The sequence below is a fragment of the Elaeis guineensis genome, chromosome 10, assembly GCF_000442705.2.
Source record: "Elaeis guineensis isolate ETL-2024a chromosome 10, EG11, whole genome shotgun sequence".
Lineage (NCBI taxonomy): Eukaryota > Viridiplantae > Streptophyta > Magnoliopsida > Arecales > Arecaceae > Elaeis > Elaeis guineensis.
In genome coordinates, this window is record NC_026002.2 from 4,703,517 (window position 1) to 4,727,385 (window position 23,869).

General features: G+C 36.8%; 1 protein-coding gene across 1 annotated transcript in view; it reads right to left on the bottom strand.

Moving 5' to 3' along the window:
• Positions 1-211: 211 nt before the first annotated feature.
• Positions 212-23,869, bottom strand: part of LOC105053131 (peptidyl-prolyl cis-trans isomerase CYP59) — a 32,046-nt gene continuing 8,388 nt past the window's right edge. The window contains 11 exon segments of the mRNA XM_010934178.4: positions 212-872; positions 943-1,075; positions 6,368-6,476; positions 8,114-8,154; positions 11,575-11,600; positions 11,602-11,628; positions 11,715-11,761; positions 11,994-12,010; positions 12,013-12,070; positions 12,166-12,285; positions 17,315-17,414. Of these exon segments, the coding sequence (XP_010932480.2) occupies positions 392-872; positions 943-1,075; positions 6,368-6,476; positions 8,114-8,154; positions 11,575-11,600; positions 11,602-11,628; positions 11,715-11,761; positions 11,994-12,010; positions 12,013-12,070; positions 12,166-12,285; positions 17,315-17,414 (1,159 nt within the window). The 3' untranslated portion in view covers positions 212-391.

The window sequence follows — 23,869 nt, forward strand, 5'->3', positions numbered from 1 at the left end:
AAAATTAGTTCATTTGATGGTTGAGAAAGCAATTCACTGATTCAAATATTATTTAGAGATTCCTTCAGTAGCTAAAATTTAAGAATAAGTAGAGGATTTCAGTTATGTGGGGTCTCAATTGTGTTCCCAAATTCTGGTTGATGGGAAAGGAACGCAATGACTATTTTTCTTCTTCTTTTTCTAAAGGCTGAGATATGCGGTACCAGAAACATAGAAAAAGATCAAGCTACTTAAACTTTAGGATGTTAGGTTCTGTAGCACTCACATATGCTTTCTATCATGGAGCACTAGCAAGAACTTTTTGCTTCAAGTCCTAACTTCACACAGCATTACAGCCTATTGCTGCAAGTCCTAACCTCAAAACACGAGCAGCTTAAATGTGTCTTTTCCCTCATTTTCTTCTATCGTCTCCATGTCTCCTTTCCTTGTATGACTCGTAGTGCCGGTCCCTACTTTTCCTATCAGAGTATCTGTCATCTTTCCTGTGTTTGTCACTGTCTTTGCTTCTCTTCTGATGGTCTCTCCCATCCTTCCTGTGCCAATCACCATCTGATCTATCATTTTCATGCCATCCGCTCCCAGAACTTCTGTTATCTCCATCATTATGATGCCTACTACTATCGTGCCGCCTTCGATGCTCTTTATCTTCATATCTTAGATGCTCATGATGCCTCTTGCTTCCTTGATTGCTCTCATATTCTCTAATACGTCTACTTCCATTATCATCATGCCTTTGTCTCTCTGAGTCTTTCTTATCATAACCTCTTCCCGTAGAATGCTCATAATTATGATGGTCTGTCTTGCATTTCTTCATTTGTTCTTGTCTTCCACGTTCGCTATCCATATTATCTTCATCGAACAACATGTCATACCTGGCCAAAGATTTTTCGGCATGAGCACAAGGTTCACACACACAACAGAGAAAAACACACACACACAGACCTTTGATGATTATCTCCACCATGCTGCATGTTATCATCTTTCAGCACATATTTTGGACCTCTTTGTCTATTATCAGGCCGTTGATCACAATCCTGGGCAAAGTGATCAGGAGCACCACATTTGAAGCAGCCATCTGCACAATTATTTTCAGAAAGTCATACTAGACTGCAGCATTGTAGTTAGATGAGACGTCATCTCAATGTTATGGGATTGTGGAACTCACTTCTATTAGAAAGAAATATATAAGCTGAGGTAAGAGGTCATATAAATTAAAACAACTAGAGCATAACAACAACATGCTGGAGTCTCCTGTCAATCACAACAAAAGAAACAGCAGCTAAAATTATTGATGTAAGAATCAAACCTGTGTAATTGTTAAATCTAAGCCAAAAAAAAAAAACTTCTTCTCACTAATGATTGTTATGGCAGAATATGAGTGGAATGATCTCAGATTTCGATTGTTGAGACTCAGACTGCTATACAAAAGAGGTGAGGTGTTCAAGATTGGCTCAAGCTTGATCTAAGCTCAGCCACAAATGTTTATGCTGCTATCATGCTTGCTGCCTATTCAGACCTGGCTCATCTATAAGCTGAGGCTTAATATGTGACTTGAGGTCTGTGCCACTCTTGACTTCTAATCAGAAAAAGTTGAGGGCCCAATATGGGCCAAGCTTAAGGTGTCCATGAACAGCTCACTTCATTTGCAGCACCAGCAATTGTGATTTTTAAAACTTTGTGTCGTTAATTGGATCTTCAAATACCCATTTCTGTCTGGTGGTAAAGTAGTAAGTTCCCTTCCAAGACAGGCAAAAGACAGACAACAAATACACGTACGAGGCAGGAAGATAAATCTCTTCAAAGTGGAAGATCAAGGGGCACCTGTTCTAGATGATCCCATCAGTTTCTGGTTTGCCTCCATCAGTTTGTAGCTTATTAAGAAAAACAAGATTTACCAAGAGGCATATCAAACAAAACATATTTATGTTAGTTCAAGCAACTCATGTTTATTAATTAATAATACTACGCATAGTATTGATTATGTGGAAAAGAAAATAGATGTCAAATGATTAAAGAAAATTATTTGAGATATATTGGAATGCCTGACATAGGCAGTTATGGTCTGCTTAGTTTTTAAAAGATTTTTTTCCTTACCATTTAGAGTCCAGCTGTTGAGAAAAGATAGGTAAGAATTAGTTGTGAATCGAATTTTTTTTTTCCAGAATTGTGAGCAAGACTCCAGTTCAAAATCTTTTTTTTTCCCTCCATATTGTCTTATTTTCTTTCTCCCAAGATCACACATTTCAGTCCTATTAAAACTCATATTAAAGAAAGATTTATTTCCTTCTAATAGATAAACATGGATGGTCATGTTTTCTTCACCACTTTTCGAAGTTTGATTTTTTAGGATGGAATCACAGAGAGAGAGAGAGAGAGAGAGAGAGAGAGTATTTTGACAAGTGACATACATGCAGAAAAGCCACTTACGAGAAGTTACTTCTGGAGAAAACTGCCATCAAAAGTTAAATGAGACCAACTATTAACGAGTTTGCATAGGACTCCTGATTAGACAGTAGTTGTTGCTAAAAATAACCATACAAAACTAGTTTTTGCTGGAATTCATGGAAGAGACCACCAAGGAGGTTCTCTATGTTGGAGGAAGCTATCAAATGGAGAATCTATCTACTCTATAACAGCACCCAACTCCATATATGATTTGGATTTCTGCATTGGATGGGGCTTCTACGGCTCTTTATCATGTAGTTTATGTTCTTTCAATCATTTGCAGGTTTATAGTCTTGTTTACATGTTTTATTTTCAACTACTGAAATTTTAGGCTCTCTTGAAGTTCTTGTATTTGTAATCTTTTTGATTGTTCAATGCATGAATCAGTTCTTGACAATTTAAAATCCTGTTATAATCATCCAGAACCATGCTTTGACTGTTTGAAAGAATACATGAAAATATGAAAACAAATTATAAATCAAATCATCAAAGGCCTTAAAAATCAAATCAAGCCTAGTGTTATGGCCATCCTTGCTGATCAGACGGTGAATTTTAAGCCCTCTCATTGAGGCATAACAAATAACCTGCAAATATCCGAGTGCTGATCAATTCACCAATGATCCTTCAAGCATTGATGGCAGACAACAGGTCATTGCCTGGAGGAAATGAGCAAACAACTTTCGATCATATGGCCACTCTCATGTCAGTTCATGTCATGTAGTGGAAGACAAGGGGGCTAGGGTAAAAACATGTGGAATTTTATCACATCAGTTGTTAAAAAAGGTAACCTTACTAAACAATGATTAAAATATCGGTACGAAGGTGGTACTAGTTTTTCCATGGAATGGTGTGATACCAACCCTTGCCATACCAGTTCTCAGCCTCAGGATGATCGTGTGTGCTAGTACCATATTGGTACGCAAGTTTGAGGGTTCTTCTTTGTTTTGTTTTTTTTTTTGGGTTCTTTTTCTAGGATTTTCAGTTTTGACATGTAACATCGATATATCAACAGTTTTTTTTGATGTGCAGAGTAGAAATGAATGAGGTTCATTTGATTGCACACTGCATTCCTCTGATTTACATTTGACGTCTTGCAGCATAAGCAAACATGGGAATGAATTGGCACCTAGCACAATGTAAATTTTGTTCTCATAGTCCCTAACCCTCATGGTTAAAACTTGTAACTAGGCAAATGAATGCAAAGTCAAGAAGATTCATAACTAAGTTAGCATTAGTTTTCACCGGATCTCCTCATTTATGTGGTTGAATAATCTTAGCATGCTTCCTTTTTATCATTGAGTCAAATAATTCTACTTCTAGCATGTTTCTGTACCGGGTTAATACTCCAATTTGTCATTCACACTTGTTAGTCAACGTGGACCTCAACTATTTTTTTATTAAAAAAAAAAAAAAGATTGCTGTCCCAACCAAGATGGGCTTGATACCGACCAAACCAGCCTTGGTACTGGATCCTACCAGTCGAGATAGCCGACTTGTCCCTTTCCCATGCTTTTTTTCACCAAAAAAAGTCTTCCTCATCAGTACAGGCTTCATACGAGCCATACTGGACTTGGTATCCAACAATATTGATCAGGACAACTGGTATGTCCCAATCTTGCATCGTCCTGATGTCCCGACACCAGTACCAATATCGATTTCGCTTTGGTGTAATACTATAATGATGGTATCGTCCCATTATGCTGGTTTTTGAATCCACACTACTAAAGGCACGTTTAGATGAATAAGTTGTCAGTTGAACCAATAAGCATAAACCGTACAAATAGAAAAGAAGTCTCCTGCAACTAAGGGAGCCTGATCTCACAATCCCTAAATAAATAGAATAATAGATTCCTTTTGAAATATCATTTCTAGCGTTTCAAATTTTTAATAATTGTATGAACACTGCTCCCCAATTAAAAAATTCCTACTAATACCCTGCTCCTCACTGGCAGCCCATGTTGGGTTTGTCCAAGGTTCGAACCATGGAAGCAACCAAATAGGGTCTAAGTAATATGCTTTTCCTAATAATGTGGTCAAAAGATTAAAAGCTAGACTGGTTGCCAATGAACATGCTTAATATTACAGGAACCATTTCTCTTGCTACAAATCAACATTGGCCTTAAATGAATAGAATGCCTCAATGTAAATCTCCAAGAAAATTTAGAAGATGAAACGTACATCGAGCAATTAGCAAATTTTTGTGCTTGGTGGGAATCAAATATTGTCTATAAGTAGAAGTTTATCTCTGGATAGATTAGTATCTAAAATCCTCATTTTAGAAGTTTGAAGAAGCTCAAATATTATGAAGGTTGAATATAAAGAAGCAGACTGTTAAGTTTTCCACCATATTTTGTTGGTTATGTATGTGATAGGCAGAGGGCAGGCTCTGGTGCAACTATATGGTTGCCGATTCTGATCTAGGTGTCACAGTTCAAAACATAGAAATAATCTCTCCGCACACTGGGGTGAGGCTACGTACATCGGACCTATTAAGTTCTTCGCCATATTTTGTTGGTGATGTATATGGTAGACAGAGGGCAGGCTTTGGTGCAACGGTATGGTTGCCAATTGTGACCTAGATGTCACAGTTCGAAACATGGAACTAACCTCTCCGCACACTGGGGTAAGGCTACATACATCAGACCTCCCCAGACCCTGCATGGTGGAAGCCATCCACATTTTTATGGGTAGCAATCATATATTCCAGTGTTCGCTATACACCATACCGGCACCGTATGTACCAATACGATCGTACCTTAGCATACCGTGTACTGACACTATAGTAGAATTTCACCGATACAGAGTCCGATACCAATATGGCAAACCTTAATATATTCATTTTCTCGATAATTACTAATAGCTATACTTACCAATACATAAAATGATTCAAGTTTTAGTGCACCAAAATTGTACAGAATTTCTTGATCTCCTTTTACTTGTAATGTTAATTCATAAATATGAGTCCTTCCCTTTCCCATAATTTAAATATCTTTGTGATAAAAAATCATATCTATCGCATTTTTTTATTTAACTCGCCAATGAATTCATTGCCACTTCATAGTAATTTTGTTTCATGTAATGAATTAATTAGTCTTTTTCTTTTTAAATTTTTTTATCCTTCTAGTGTCAAGCTATTTTTCGACTGGACCTCCTGTATAGTATCATCACCACAGTAGACTTTAACCACCATATGGCTTGGTGTGGTTCCTCTATGCCTTTGACACCAAAACATTGAACCATGAATGAAGAAAAGCATTAGAGAAAAACATAGAGACCAGCAATTACCAATCCCCAATTCTTGACTAGAAGGGACACCAAAGGCCTCTACTCTTTTATCCCTTGGATCGATAGAAGGGGAGAGGAGACCCCTGGTTTTCTCATGTTGTCAAATAGATGATGAGTGCCTGATTGAATTGATCAGGTCATGCAGGAACACAATTCAAATCTCTTGATCTATTAGGATGCCTTGGTTGCATACATCACTACACTTTCACTTGTCATCTTTTGTAATGATAAATGGCCCACCTCACCATGACCTTATCTTGAATTCTCAAAACTTCTGGCCTCCATCCCCAAAGAGGTAGAGAATCCATCACTGTCTTGGTTGTGCAATACAGTGGGACACCCTTTTATATATGTGACAGGCTTGATTTGCACAGCCAAATTTTTTACATCTTCCATTTTGAAATTAACTAGCACAACACAACATCTTAAGTGCAGATTTATGTGTCATTAGCAAACAATATCTCATGCAAGACATATGCTTTTGAGATAGTCTTATACCTAATAGAAGGAAGAGAAAATCTGAATATGAGTACTTCTAGTTTTTATAGTGGAAGAGCTCATGCACATGATCCTAGACAACAGACAATGTTTAAATAACAATATCAAATCGAAAAGACATAAAGACCTTTAAGCTCACCTTTATTTGTATGACTCCTTTTACCATGCCTATATTGGCTCCATAATTTCGCAACACTTTGACTAAAATCCACATGTATCCTTCGGTCATCGATTAAAGTATTGTCCATCTGTCATGATCACACAGTTGTGTCACCAAGGAGTCAAAACAAATCATGATATACTATATATAATAAATAAAAGTTGCAAGAACACTCTAAATTCCACACTAATGTTATTTTTAACTAAAATTAAGAGCTTCACAATGCGGGTTGATAGGAGAAGAGGTGATAGTTTGATGCCAGCTCTACAACTGGATATATGGATAACAAGAAAGCAAACTATGAAATGAACCCTACTAGGATTGTTTTGTCATGGTTATTTAAAATATTTATGCTTCTAGACACAATACATAATTTTTAATAAAGCTCTAGAGACCCTATCAACTAAGTTTTTGATATGTAAACAAAAAACGTTAGCAATTAAAAACAATCTAACCTTATAAAACAAAACTGAGGATGTGTTACTAAATCTCATAAATAATTTTGTTATTGGAGTATAATGTAGTTCAAGTTATGTACTGACACAAATAGTAAATTGCACAAACAAACTTATCTTTGGTTAGCTTTTCCTTAATGCTATAGTCCTTGATTTTTGCACAAAGTTCCTTCATGCTAGGTTCTAAAACATCCATATGCCTGGAACTCATAAAGCAAGTATGAACATATGGCTGGGAACCCAGAACCATCATGTGCGAGATGCTAATGTAAACAAGCAATTAAAACTTTTCTTCTGAAGGTTGTACCAACAATGGAGGCTACTCGCCTAGTTTGAACATAGAACAAAAAGATGCCCTTTTGGATATAACGGATATTCCTTTTAAAATATTTTCCATAATGTCCAATGTTGGTACAATATCAGTACACACAGTAAGATGGTCGGTTCAGCTCCAGACCAAGTCTTGATTTAGTATTGGTACAGTATGGTATGCCCGGTACACACCTGTATGGCAAGCCTACTCTCCATAGCTTATGTTGCATATAACCAAACAATCTTAACTAGTTCTCACCCACTCCATCTCTATCATTGCTGTTATTCACTCTGTATCTTTATTTACCCAAATTTTCATATAGATCCACCTTCGTTCTAACAAAGATCCACCCCTTAACTCACTCCATCTCATTTTGTGCCCAAGTTCATTGCTGGAACTTTTTGACTCACACTATCAATCTGCTCCAATAACTATAACATTAATTTTGTTTAAAGTTATACTAGCATTCAGCAATCACATAATATTTTCAACTTCTCCACGTAATTTCCCTAGGATAGGATCAAACAAAATCAAACAATGCATTTAAGACACGTCTCTTCTATTAATTCGAACCATAAATTAGGTGATTAGGTGTTAATATGGATTGTGTCAAGGAAGCAGCACAATACACATTTTGTGCATTATTTTATTACATAATTTGTTATAGGTGATAATGGTTGTCATGGATCATACAATTAACCCAATCATGTATTAAAATCACCAAACATCAGGAGATTTGTATGGAGTTATATCCACTAAAGGCATCCCCTTTTGACTCAAGGAGAGTACACCAATTGTTCATTTTGTATTTACAATTTCAACTTTTCTAAACTCGACCAATTTTGGCAGAACTACTCTAGCAAGCCTCACATAAGATATCTAAAGGTAACATGGACAAATTTTGGCTTCGCTCCAATACTTAATGAAAGGCAATTACTCATAAGTGCTAAAGCTTACCTTGAAATAGGCTCGCTCACATGCCTCTTTTGTCTCGAATTCTGATAAAAGAAACAATACAGCATGCGGTTAAAATGAGATATTGACATTCAGATGATAGGAATATATGAAAAAGAAATGTCAATATGTTATACTATCAAAGAGCAAGCCAATATTCAGCCAGTAATCACATACATGCATACATCAATCACTAAAATAAAACCTAATTTTTAATCTAATTAATTAAACTTATCCCATCCAAGGTCAGCAATCTCAGTATGGGACCTCATACTACTACCATGCTGATACAATTTCAATACACCCAATACATGGGTCGGTTTGTCATACCGAGACTAGGCACACCCCCCATACCGAATCACAATTTGATGCCAATACAGTATGGTATGCTTGATATGGGCTGTATGCACTGGTGTGCCACTATTGACGATAATGACATGATATAGATGACAAAAGCCTAACATCGAGCACTCCATGGTGGCAAACAGACAAAGAAAACACACACACACACACACACACACAGGCCTCAAACTTCATTAAAAACCAAAAGAACCCTTAGGACACAGGCTAGACTCTCCTTAACCTTCAAGATAAATCCTCCTAAGAAATTTTTTGTTTATGGGACCTGAATCATCCTTCATTTGACATCACTTTATCTTCAAAAACTGTTTAGTTCATTTAATTTCACATAGCAACCAATGCTATGCACAGAGATACAACACATGTTTGCTTACAAACTCTCCTCAATTTTTTGCTACAAATTTTTCCAAATAAAAGCAGGTTGTGACTACTCCCAAAAAAGCGAAAAAGAAATTCTAGAAGACTTTTGGAGAAGCAAATACAGGTAAGTTATGCTTTAGTCTTCAGTCAGATAAAAGGCACAATTACTATCAACATTCACCTTTGAAAGATGGAAGACCCAATTGGAGTACCCATGCACGAGGGAAAAACAAACTCTGCTATATGCTCGGATCTATAGGGGAACAAACTACATAGGAAGCAAATACAAAGGTGGCAGCCATAAGTGACACAAATTATCATGCTTCAAAGTAATAGCTTAACTTATATGTAAGTGGCTTAACAAGCTAAGACATAGTTGGCTCAGCAAAGAAGACTGAATTGCTGCTCCAGTTGAGGAATCAAAAAGTACTAGCAATACATAAAGTGTCCTTCTAATCTGCATTTATAGTGTGCCAAACCTCTAAGTCAAACAAGGATGCAGAAGAACCCTTTTTCTATGGGCAGTTATGCAGGGAACCATTACTTGGGTAGAAAGCAACATCCAAAAGACTCATGTTTTTACCGCATTTCTAAGGTCTGAAGAAAACTCTTTCCACAAGATCAGAAAATACTGTGCCAAGCTAAGGAATAGGATCTCAATGTAGAATTTAGCCTAAAAGCTTCATTATGGCCTTTTTTTATTTTAAAAAAAAAAAAGGAAAACTTGAAACAAATATATTTTTTTGAACGAACAAATGGCATTGGTTTTAGAAATCAGAACTGGTTATTCAAAAGATAATATAATATCAAAGTTGATATAAACATTCTCCATCCCCTTTATTGTCAATTAGCATCATGTCTCTTTAGTTGCCCATCATTTGTTTGATACCAGAGATTCTCTTCAATCATCCTATATAATACATCCCAGATAATTTTTAGTCAAACATGTTGAATTTCATATAAATGATAAACAAATGAGAGAGAAGCCACAGACAACAACCTTTGTTTTAAAAAAATCAAGATTGCAGCATATAGACAAAAACCATGGACTCCAATGGTTGGAACAAGCTCAAGGTGGCAGAAATACAAGCTCATAACAAAGCACAAAAATGAAAACTCAGGCTAGACAGAGCCCTTGTGACTGGACTCTGGTGATTTTGGAGGCTTCTGGAATTATACACATCCGGCCAGAGATATCCGATCAGATTACATTTAGATTTGCAGCAGTTTTAATTAAAGTTGCATTCCATAAACAAATGCCCAAAGTTTAGTTGGAATTCAATCACTTATAAAAGGGCCTTCTGGATTTTCTTATTGGTGGCTAAGAAAGCCAGAGCATGCACAACTATATTAATATGGTGTTCAAAACTAACAACATCATAATCAACCTAGGAGGCAAGGATACTTCAAAACACCACCTGTGGCTGTATCCACTACACATTGAATGCAGAGACAACCCAGATACCTGTCCAATACAAGAAAGAATCATCCTGATTTTTTTTATGATTAAAATGCAACCCAAATACTCCTGGAATACATTTGAATACTTCCTGGATACTCCTGGGATGCATTTGGATACTTCCTAGATACTCCTGGGATACATCTGGATACTTCCAAAATACTCTTGGGCAAGGTTCGCCATCTCCATATCAAACCCCATATCAGTACCATCCTATTACATGATACAATACGAGATTGCGAGGCATACCGACTGTCAATGTGGTATGAGACTGTGTATTGATTCGGTATCAGTATAGTACACTACTCACAGTATGGATAGAACAGACCAATATAGCAATCCTTGCTCTTGGATATGCTAGTGGATTACCATGCTTGAGTCAAGTGGGTTTTGAGCTTGGATTTGTATCCACACCCAATAACTTACAGTAAGTTATTGATCACCCTCTTTCTCACTCATACCCTCTTTTTAGCTTATTACATATGTTTACTAGATTTGCTTTATTATGTTAATTATTTATTGAATTTTCATTTTGTGAACTGTCTCAATATTATGATCATCAATTTTTATTACATGGTACATTATGAGAAAGCAATCATGCTTTTTGGATTTTTCATCATATTTGCAAAAAAACATTTATTTATTGTCATATTGTATATGTATCAATAATATATCCCATTTTTTCGAGATCCATCATGTCAACATATCTGTATTGTGTTGTATCGATATCTAGAACTCATATCCATATCCATGCTTCTAGTGATCAACCTCAGCCAGGTCGAAGACAAATTAGATGGCAGTAGTAGGCCTTCTGGAAATTGAACCAGTGTTCATTAACTAAGTTAGCATCCAAATTTATCAATAAGACAGTATTGAGTCGAAGAAGAGAGGGACAGCTGGACTCCGGTTGACAACTAATCAAATGTCAGCCATCAGCAAAAAACTGATGGATCACAAAGACCAAGTTAGAAGTTGACGGGCACAATAGATAATTGTATCATCCTCCATGACAACGACCTATGAGTAATAAGTATTAGTGCAATGAATATGTGACCGCTTAGAGTAAAACTACTACCTGCAATAGAACCATGCTAATTCATCATGTGTAAAAATAATTCTGATTTTATAAAATTAATACCAATAAAGCACTTCTTTTGCAAAGATAAGATTGTATTCCTTCACAATCTAGAGGGTTGCTTCGTCACAATACCCACAAAATCTTTGTTAGGGCACCTAACAACTACAAGTTACAAAAAAATTACTAAAGCGAGGGAAAAAACTTACCCAATGAAAGCGTAGCATAAGCTATCTCTGTTTATAATCACGAATTATCTCAGCTCTGCAAGCAGAAATACATGAATTTTACAGAAAAGAACCAAAAATGAGTTGCAGCTAAGGATTTGAATATCCAAAAAGTACACTTACGATGTAACATTTCCAAAACGTGAAAAGATTGTGTACAAATCTTCATCCTGAATTAGATTTAAATATAATCAAACATCATTTAGCAGAAACAGATAAGAATAGAAAATGGAAGAATGTTCAGAAATATTTCAATATCTCCTCGTCAGACTGAGAGAACTGATGGATTTGGTAATTTTTTCATGTAGGATTGCCCTATATAACACAATACAGAGCAAGGCCTACCTTCAGGAAATATTTCTGAAGAAGAAGAAGAAGAACAAGTAGAAGAAGATCACTAACTTGTGTAACTGGGTTAGTTTACAAACAAATAGCACATTATCTGGTGGCTTCATCTCAGCATCTGGAATGTCTCCTACCTGCAAGCATAAAATGTAACGTAATTAAGGAAACAATTAACATTAGCTGCATTTATGTAAACATGAAATTGTGGAACCTAGATAGCAGTTCTTACACTTTCAAGAATAGCCGCATTTGTATGTGCCTCTTTAGCACGAATCACCCTCCTCAAGCTCTTCAGGGCTAGAGTCTCATCAAATGGAACCCAGTTATCCTCCAAACGCTCATCAGCTATCTATGTGTTTCCAATGCAAAAGAGGCTTATGTTATGGTATGTTCATCAATGATTTCATAAAAATTGTGCATCACCGCAGATGCATAAGAGAATATCCAAGTGATGTGAAACTAGGTATATGGTTATATGCAACAAAACAGTATTATCAGAACCAGAAGACCCATGTTTCATAACTATCAACACACATGAGGAAGAAAACAAAAATCAGGGAATTCTTGCAAGCAACGGTTCCATGGTGCACATATTTATTTCATTTAATTGTTGCGTACTTTTTATTCCAGCCTCCATGGGACACAAATTATGTCCAAATAGACCCAAATAAAAGACCATTATAGCATAAGTTATATTACCCTACGGATGGAGTTCGGCATTCTTGCAATGACAGCAATGCATAGATTAAAGAACACTCCCCCTTTAGGCTTTGCAAAAACACTTACCATTGAAATCCTATAAACTATGAGGCCCAAGCAGATAAAAGAAAGTTCAGCATCATCTCTAGGCACCAAGAAAACAAGATCCAATGAGTACTGCGAACTGAGAATGAAGTGTTGATAGGGTTTGTTCAGTGAAGAAAACTACTTGTTGATTCTAGAAGGCTACATATATCAAAAGAAACCTTCAAAGGAAAATTTTAAATATCTTCCTCAAGTATCTGTTGGCTCTTATTGATGCAGGCTGGAGAAACTTGACACTACGGTTTGGCAAACCCTAGCCTAATTATGCCAGGTCCTATGATCAAAGCCTCCTAGGACCAAAGTGAAGGGCTTGGAAGCACCAAAGGAGCCACACAAGCCGAACCCTGATCTAAGGGCAAGACTCTTGCCTTTAGAAGCTATCCAATGACAATGTTCATATCAAACAAAAACAACCAATGGCACAGGGACTTACCTCAGAAGAGACCACCCTGGTCTGAGTCAAGCTGATCCAATGGCATGTCAGTTGTCACTATCAGAAAGAATCTGATAGCAAACGGGCCATTGTCCAATTCAATTTGATGACAGGAGGCCTTCTATTAAAGCCCCTTGGCGTCATCCACTTAGAGTCCAGCTCTACCACATCCAACAATGTATAGTACACCGTCCGAAGAACATGATGGCACCAAGTTACAGTCCAAAACCCAAGTGCTCCAGTCCTATCTAGGTAAGGAAACCAGAACATGATGGCCATTGTATTACCATCAGAATCAATCCGATGATAGAATAACTGTCACTCGATCCATTGTCAGAAGGATTCTGCTTCTAGACTGACCCTTAAGGTGAGGTGACTCATTTTAGTTGCTTTAGAACTCCATTAAGTTTTAGTTGAACTTCGGAAGACATACTCATCCCTTTCAATGTAACAGACCCCAGAGCCTATAAATATCCCCATGTTCCCTTGTTTTACACATCAATGAAGCTTGTTTTGTCTTGAACTGGGAAGCAAGGATATGGCAAAAGGGCTGCCGTACCCGTGTCGGAGACGTATCCAATACGGAAATGCCGGGAACAACAGTGTGATACGTACCCACCGCATGCCTGGTTGTTTTTCCTCTATTTTCTGATTTTTTTGGCATCAGATACGGCTGGGATATGAATTTTGCCATTAATGAAACATTAAAATGGTTGGGATATGGCTTAATAATGCTTAAAATGGGTACTAAATTTTGCCATTAAAACTGCTGGTATTTTTGCTTGTAATGACTATGCATTAATGATGCTTACTTTTCAAACATAAGTGCTCTAAAGCTATGAACTTATGATTTGTGTTTTTATATTAAATTTATCTTGAGTATTTATGCTTCTATATTAATATTATATTAATTTTATATTTTTTAATATACCGTATCCAAACCATATCATATCCTATATTTTTAAGAATTTGTCGTATCTTCGTATCTGTATCGTACCATACCCATGTCCCGTATCGTATCTGTGCTTCCTAGCTCTTGAATACATCTAACTCTGGCTGCTTCAAAAATTCTTTTGCATGGTGGATTCAGTGCAAGCTCTAATGGATTCTAAAGCAAACCTTGGTAGATTCTAGGGATAGCAACATGGTCAATCGAAGGAGTCCTTGGTCATAGTGTGCTTTAGAGGAGCTTGACAAATTCCAACAATGATGAAGCCTTATTAATAGGGAGTGAAGAGCTGTTATTTATCCTTAATTAGCCTGTTGGTATCCAGTTATCTTTCTACCTTTACTTTCCAAATTTAATTGCTTCCTTCTAGACCCAAATTAACTTCTTGCTTAGATAGGTTGATATTCTGTTATGTCACTCTGATGCTCACACTATGTCCCCCAACTTCCATCACATATGCATGCTTCAAATATACTCCAACAAAACAGTTAAAAGACCAACTCAACAAGACACTATCTTCTCTTGAGAAAACAAAGAGAAATTCAACCAGTCCTATTGGTCATGCTTGCCATAGATATGCTTTAAATAATTTCACATGATCCTAAGGTTACACAAGCAACAAAGCAACTTGCCTTGAAGATTTTATGCTGTAAAGCCACAAGGACAAAGAAAAGCTGTGCTTATTTTAAACAAGTGCATGAAACATGGTTCGCCCCAGACCAGGCAGTTCCAGTGGTGCGAACCATACCGACGGTGCAGTCCAGGCATTCAATTCGGAAACCGCAGAACGGAGTGAGGGAGAAGAAAAGAGAGGAAGAGAGAGAGGGAGAGGAAGGGAGGAAAGGAGATGGAAGGCCGGCGATAGCCTGCCAAGCCTCCGAGCCCCATAGTCCACCGAGAGAGATAGAAAGAGACTTCGGAGGGAGAGAAATAAAGCAAGGGAAAGTGGTGGAGAGGCCGCGGATGGTGGAAATCCACCCCATGGATCCCCACGGGTTCGAAACAGGGCAACCCACCCCTGTTCATCATTAAAAACAAAAAAAAAATAATTCACAATGAAGCCGGCAATAGATTTTCATTCCAACGGCCACAATGGCTTTCCTGTCCATTGTCAGCTTCACTATGAATCATGTTTTAAAAGAAAAAAATGATGAATAGGGCCCATCCTGTTCCAAACCCACAGCATCCGTGGATGGATTTCACCATCCGACAGTACCCAATGGCCTCCCTACGCTTCCCCTCCGTCCATTTCTCTCCTCCCCCTCTCTAATCTCTGACAAAGGACTGCAGAGCCATAGAGGCTTGTCGGCCCTCCAGCGGCCACTGTCGGCCTCCCTCTCCCCCTCTCTCATTCCGTCCCAATTCTCCCTTGTTTCCATGTCGGTCGGATCCGATACGAGGGCATACCGACTCATACTGTTGATTGACCAACATGGGTCCGGTTCCGAGTCGGCAAATCTTACATAGAAGTTTACAAAATTCCAAGTTACAAATTGAGTGATTCATATGTGAACTTTATTATGTCGAATATTAACATTTTAGGCATTCTATAAGACTATGACAAAGATTTGTATTATATATTACAGTCAAACCCAAAAGCTCAAGCTAATAGATGGATGACTCATGAGTATATGACACTACTTACTCCCTAACCTATCCGATGTGGACCATTCCCTAACACCTCTCTTGTGTAAATCCAAAAAAGGAAAGGAAATCTGGGAGGGGTGACATGCAAAATAATAAGTAAGAGTGCAGAAGCATCAGCAAGCTAAGGATAGGTGGCTTTGCTATCATGTTAAAGTCCGACACAAAAGCTTAATCTGGTAGGTGGATGGGCCATGAGTACATGAGATCAATTAGAGTTCGTAACCTATCCAATATGGGACTATTCCTCAATGATATACATTCTAAGCAGTTAAGTGAACTAGTCCCCAACCTATTCCATGTGGGACTATTCCTCAGCACTATACATTCCAAGCAGTTAGGTCCATTCATTGCTTACATTTTCTAATAAGCTATCCCCAAAACATAAACCTGGACTACCTTGCTTTTATTTTCAAAGCTACAAAATTCAACCCAAGATCTCAAGGTTAGAAGCTTCTCATCATAATAGCAAAAACGTTTGACCAACCTTATCTTTATAAAACTTAGACCACTCCCTTTCAGACAAAACTTTGAATTCTTAGGATGTTCATCCTTATAATCAATGAAAAAAAAACACCAATCAACCCTTCCTAGATTGCATAGGACTAGCCATACAGCACCCCCCCCCCCCCAAAAAAAAAAAAAAAAAATCCAATCTTGGAGTTTCGATGCCACCTTATGTGATAATAGGGCTGTGTTGAAGACTTTGCAGAACTAGACTTTAAGTTTGACATGAACAGATTTTGGCTGTAGACTACAGCACTATACTGCCAAAAAGAGAAAAACTTCCTGTTAGAAAGAGGGATGAGGAAGAAGCTGAAGAGACTTAGAGATTTATGGATGAAAAGGAGAAAGAGAGCAGCAACAGCCCATAGAAAGAAGAGCACTGAAATCTTTTGAAAGAATCATAAAAACATTAAAAAATTCAGACCACTATTTGTATAAACAAATCCTTTAGCAATCTTAGAAAGGACTCCATAGTCCAAACTTACCCATAATCACCTATAATGATCCCTAGGACTCTAGATAAAGCATTTGACTCAATAATATGACTCTTAATTCCACTACATCAAAAAATCCTCAATTTCCTAAGCATGCTCACTTTCAGATTCCAAATTCTGACTAAAATCAAGCAATTATAAGCCTACTAGGATTATATAAATGTCATTATATATCCAAAAATTCAATCAAAATTCTTTTTTTCCTCAGAATCAAGTTACAGTATATATTTTATTTCACTTTACCTAATCTTTACGCATATTCTTATATCAGATTATTTTCAAGGATAGTACTTAAATCTAAGCTTTGTAAAGATCTGAAAGCAATGAACTCCGTAGTATCTGAATGAACTAATGAATATTTACGTTATCAACTGAAAAACAGTATGCAAAAGCAAAATGTAAGAGAATGAAGAAATATAAACAAATTCTTGATTGTTAACCAAGAACTAGGACCTAACAAATGAACTAACATTCTTAGAGACAAGATAATGTCAAGATCTTATAAGCCCCAGGCTATCAATCAAACTGGTGGTAATATTCAAGTTACCTCATCATGTGGTTTGCCCTCTGGAGATTTCTCAGGAATAAATTCCGCCAGCTGAGGTGGATCATCAAAAGGATCATCCAAAATATATGTATGTTTGATTCTGTTAATGGGAACAAAGCAGAATGTCAATAAAAGAAGGGGGAAGAGATGCAAGGTTACTAGGTAAGCACTCATTCAGTGATTTGTTTCAAAGCAGTACATGAATATAAATTTTAAAAAAAATTATCCAGTTATGTTCGTGGCAATCTGAAAGCCTGCTTCAAAGCAATATTATTTTAAAAATATATATTAAATATTGCTTGTTGTTTCATGAAAAGACCCTTCAGACATGGTCTCTAAGATCTTTCTAAAAAAGTAGCAAGACAAATTTTATCAAGATGAAATAGCAACCTACAGGTAATCACAAAAGATGATAGAGATCAAACTACAGCAAACCAGATGTGCATTTCAGCTAGATAGTGCCAAGACAAATCTCAACTGGCTTTGTATTTATATACGAATTAGTACCAGCCCATCATAGAAGGCCAGCCAGCTCAGGCAGGCTTAGGCTATTGAAAGTTATGGTGTGTATAATCGGTGTATGTTTCTTTCTTTTGACATAAAAAATGTTATTCTCCTGCATGCCAAAATTAAACGATAATGATAAGCATAGTGGTGTATGTTGACAGTTTTCTCATATGTTATACCAACAGCAGGTCCCTAACATTTTCTAGGGGCATACCATAAAGATTTTCATTAATATTGTCATTTGCACTTTGACATTACCAAGAAAACTGATGGTAAATCATTATGGCTTATAATAATTTCTTGTTCATATCCTCAGGACCTTCAGAGGTCCATACCAATTAGTATGCTTGTAAGAAAATTTTCCAGTGATCCTTTTTCAAAAAATTTGTTACTCAAAATCGATGTAAGGCATTGGAGAAAACCCTTTTTCAGCAAAATCAAGAGTCGAGACCTTTCAGTTTCTTTCAGAAAATTGAGCATGCCAGAAACTGTTGGTCTCTCATCCATGTATGAACACATTCTTAATTGTAGATTTCAAAGCTTCTCCCTTGTTAAAAATTATAATTTTATGTTAAGTAGGACTCAATTAAATGTTAAATCTAGAATTGAAAGTAGAGCTTTAAAACAAATTTGCACCAACCGATGTTTGGTTCATGCATCCTTTTTAATATATAAATTTTTGGGATAATGAAAGTATTATAAGGTGTTGGTTAGTTATGAATTTTATTTATGTGTGTGTCTGTCTCACTTCCCCTGGCAAGTTACCATGGAGCCCTCCTTGGTATAAGCAAGTAACTTTAATAACCTTCCAAAATTACACCCTAATGAACACCCAGTCATCATCCCCAAGGTCTAAACAAGAACTACAACCCAAGCTTACTGCATAATTCATGTAGGGAGGCCCAGATGCCAGTAAATTGAGCAATTATAATACTCTTAATGGTGATACTGGAAGGACTAGCCAACGACATGAAAAAATTGATCATGCAACTCAAAATCAATGTATCTACTCAATTGCATTTTACAAATGATTTTTCACTCACAGACCCAAGAAAAATTCAGAACAACAGTAATAAACCACAAATCATATTTGTCATAATTGTCTTCGTGTAAAGGTCAATTGATTTGATCTTTCATCAGTAACAACATATTCCTTCCAAACAACACACTTTAACTGTTTGTAAGATCAAATTCCATAAAACTTTTCCCAAGTTAACAAAATGCACTTGGTACCATCCATTAGAAACATCATAGATATATGAGGAACTCCAAGGTAGATCAAGCAACCAAAGAAGTGAGACTAGATAATTGGTCAATGATTCCTCCTCCTCACATATAGAAAGTTATTTACCAGTCTTGGATTACAATATGCTGCCAATCAACAAAGAATTCCACTCTAGGTGGATTCCGCCAGCTCCAAATAAAAAGCTATCAGATTTGGCATCAGAATCATGATGCAACAAGCCAAAAGGATTCAAAGCCTACGTCCCCACGATAAAGATAACATGACCTTCACAAAGACTATAACAGATTATTAAATCCTCATTTCTTCATTCCCATATAATAATCTTTCTAAACTTGTTATATAATAAACATGGCTCTTATTCATAGCATCCCAAAACAAAAGATTACTTAAAAGTCTTTCTATCTCTACCTCCACCAACAATAAAATCTTTTAACCGAACATGGATAATTCTTATTAGCAGAAGAAGCATCGTCTTTTCCGTTGTAATGAATTCCACCCAAAAGGACAGCATAATTCTAGTTTTGCTCATTTTTCTCCTTTTGCTTGAAACAAAGATGAGGCAATCCATTGCCTTTTCATTAAGCGCATGAAAAAGGAGTACAAATTTCTAAAAGGGTAGCACAGAAAATTACAACCTGACTCGAAGGACCGGTGACAGAGAGAGAGAGAGACAGAGAAGCCACATTAGGATGGGGAGAAAAAGCCAGCATCCCAAGGGCAAGAGAGGTGCGGCAAGAACAACCCATCCAGAAAGACCAGTTCTAGTTTCTTCTTGTCCTTATCCTAGCTTATCATTCACTCAGGGTTAGAGATGGCATACCACTTCATGTCATGAAGCCTTCTCATCAAGGATTCAAATCCCAACGAGATGTCCTGTGAGACACTGGGACAGGGCACCATCTCATGTGTCAGGACAGGACCGTCCCACTAACATCCCAGGGTTCCAATCGGGATGCCTTGGGACATCCTCTGTCCCAAGCGTCGGGACGAGGCAGGACGATAGCACACATCCCATTCCATAGAAAAATCGGGACAGCCCCGTCCCACGGAATTTAAAACCTTTTCCCATAACATCATGCCTTCCTCCAGAGAATAAATTGCCATTTCTCCACCTTATACACAACTGCTAATGGCATTAGATCTATTTTCAAGCAAGTCTAATATTTCCGGAGGAATTTAGAAGCAAGTTGCAGAAATGGTATGCCGAAGTCAAAAATAGGGTAGAATACTTACTTTCTCTGGTCTATTAGTAATACTAATTGTATGTGACATCTAAACTCATTCAATTTAAAAACATCAATACATATTTCCAGTCTTGCTAAAGGTAGGAAGATTAAACTAAAATACGAATACACCTATGATTCGAATTCTAGACCTGAATAAATTTACATGTATACTTAAAAATCTCCCATGATAAGATTCTATGTCAATTCAAAATTCATATCTGATCTTAAATTTTGTTACCTTCCAAGTGTGGTATCCTCTAAAAACATATCAGTCTTCAAAATAGGACTCACGTAAAATATGAATTTCAGGTCTCTCCATCAACACTTCTTGCAACCTTTCTAAGCCATCAAAGTAGTAAGAAGTCAAAGACTTTGCCACACTACCTACTTAGTTGAGATAAATCAGTCATGATTACTCTTAATAATCCACATAAATTTAAAAGACTGGAGATTCCATTGGTTGCTGTAATTTGATAAATAGGCAAAAATATATCCAACAATAAACTCAACAAAAATAAGATGAAAACAAACCTAATGTCTTTAAATGGTTCTGCCTTGGTCATCAACATATGCTTCATTTATCTTTGCCAAGGTGTCCAAGCCTTCTTTTTCTTCAACAATACCAAATACCTGCATCAATGAAGAATATCTTTTTCTCAAGATACGCAAGCACTTTTTGGCCCAAGAAATCATGTGAAAATTGATCATAAGAAGACTCACCGTGTGTTTTTCATCAAGATAGTCAAGGTCATCACGTAGTGTGAAGTAAAACTGCAGAGAGAGAGAGAGAGAGAGAGCAGATGAGTATTTTCATACAAGATCTGAAAATAACTAGTTGCAAGGGAAAATCAAAATTATGATCTCAGCTCTGTAAAACATAATCAACATTCACATGTTTATAATAACATTCCTGGAATGAAAAGCAGCACCAGCTTTACATCAAGCACTCTCATCTTGCTCGGCCTGATATACATTGTTGACCCATTTCCTATCAACTTCAGCTTTTGGAGTTAATTGGTTAGTTGATATGGTAGAAGAGCTTAGGTTTAACAGAGGTCATGAATTCGAATCCCTCTAACATAAGCATGTAACCATAAGATTGCTTCATTGTGACATTGAGCTCACAAGTGAGACACGAAAACAGCCTCTCCACATGCAGTGGTAAGGCTATGTACATCTAACCCTGTCCACCTTCTTATGTGTTTATATATTTGTACCCAGCATTGTTACCTGGATGCAGGACACAGTGTCAAGCATCCTTAAGAATCTGACACGTCGATCACTAAAAATCTGGATATGAGGATACAGTGACATGCATTTATACATGCATGCTGCATGCACATATGTATGTACAATACAATATAGGAAAATAGATTATTTGAATAATGTTGCATTGAAACAAGCTAAACACCAAATTTACCAGCAACACTAATATTGAATGCAGCTGTAAGTTCTTCCCAAAAAGCAGTGCTGCTACTGCTACGATGACAGATAACAGGCAAGCATTAAAAATGCTATGAAAAAAGAAAGGCGGAAGGAAGATTGGATAGCTCAGGCTTTGACTACTGACTAGTGAGAGATGTAAAATAAAAAAGAAAAGAGAGTAAAAAAGACAATCCAACATGAGAATTCTCTTTTAAAAAGTTACATAGATATGTGTAACTCTTCTATCTCACTAACTGCCAGTACTGGACACCATGCATGCTTCCAGTGTAAAGAGGAATTTGGATGTTGCACATCATCTGCGTAACTTTTTGTGGGAAGTTTCTATGTTACTATAGCATTTCTGCAAAGGAAGATTCGTAGTGGTTTTGGGTGAAGAAAGAGGATAAGATGTTGGCATTCCCTGAAGATAAAGAAAAAGAACAAAGAAGACTAAGAGATGAAGAAGAGAAGAGAGCAAAAGAGAAAAAAGGTTCTTGAAGAATCTGATGATGAAGGCAGGAAGCAAAGAAAAGTTACTTACATGCCCTCTATCTTCTTGTGTTCTTCCTTTCTTCTTTCCACTTCTTTTATTTTAGACGATAGACAGGTAGAAGAGAGAAGAGAAAAATTCTTGAAGAAGCTGATGACAAATGCATGGAGCAAAGAGAAGTAAATTTGATGCCCTGTATCTTCTTCTATTATTTTTCCCCTTTTCATGACTTTGTTGGGCTATTAGGAGGTGGCAATCAGACTCTTTAAGAATCCGGATGAGCATGGACTCTCAAAAGAGGTATGTCCCATGCATATCATGCCATGTCACCAGTGTTGTATCACATCCCCACAGCAAAAAACTCAAAAATCATTGTGTCTAGGTAACATTGCACCATAGGCATATCATATCTTACTTTTTCAATATTTAATGCATCAGCACATCCATATCATGTTGCATCCATATCCCTCATTATCATGCTTTGCGCAGCTCTCGCTAGACCTCATATGCACCCGAAATCTTTCAACTATTTGCTCCAGCAAGATCCTATCATGGAATCCAAATATTCTGTAAATAAATCTGTTCCAAGCCACTTGACCTTGAATGCATCTCAGCCAAGCATGCTCGCTCCAACAATCATTAAGGAAAATTTGATATGGTGAAAGCCTAGGTACATGCCTTCATATTGATTAAATCACCAAAAGAAAGTAAGGCTTAACCAGATAACTTGCAAATCTTCTTCTCTCTCTTCTCTCTCTCTCTCCTCTCACACACACACACTCATATCAAGAGAGAACCAAGCCTACAAATTAGATCAAAGCTCACCTTCACCAGCTTACTCTTTACAATGAGATAAGAAGATGCAATAATCAGGTGATTGTCTGGAGGCAAAAAGGAAAATTCGATAACATGTTATTTGTATCATGGTGTTATTGTACTGTTGTATTTTAATTTTATATGAACCATCTTAAGGTAGCTCATTAAGTCACACAAGGCTTGTCTTCCCCAGATGTAGTTTGCTAGTTAAATTAGCAAGAAAATTTTTATGTTTTACATACAACAGGCATCTATATCTTCTCTTTCATTTCATGCAATGTAGACCATCATGATTCCACAAAAAATATTTATTTCTTACTTGCCTCACTAAAAGGTATTAAGGACATATTACTTGACTTCAATTACAAGGTGAATGTGCTAATAAAAACTTTAATGGTCTACCCATTAGATGATGGACACTCTTCTTAAAAAAATCAACAACAATTACATGATGCAAGTTAATATGACACATCATCAAATAGCCAACCATCAAGCAGATGATACAATTCTATTGCTTTTTTTACTTAGATTTTACACTGATATGTTTTTATCTATACAAATACTTTGCTTGCTCTGGTGAATGTTTCGTCCAACTTCCTCAACCATGCCCATATGACATTGGAGCCTGGAGGAAAGATTTTGCTAAGGTACTTTCACAACTTCCAGATATTTCAGTTTACTGAACTTATACCAGGTAAATTGCAAGCATATTTCCTACATGTTAAATGGGGGTTCGGATAGGTTTAAAAGTTAGCAAATAAAATACAAATTTTACAGACTAGATCCCTCCCTCCCAAAACAAGAAATTATATCTTAAAAATTTGAGCAATTTCTATATAATAACA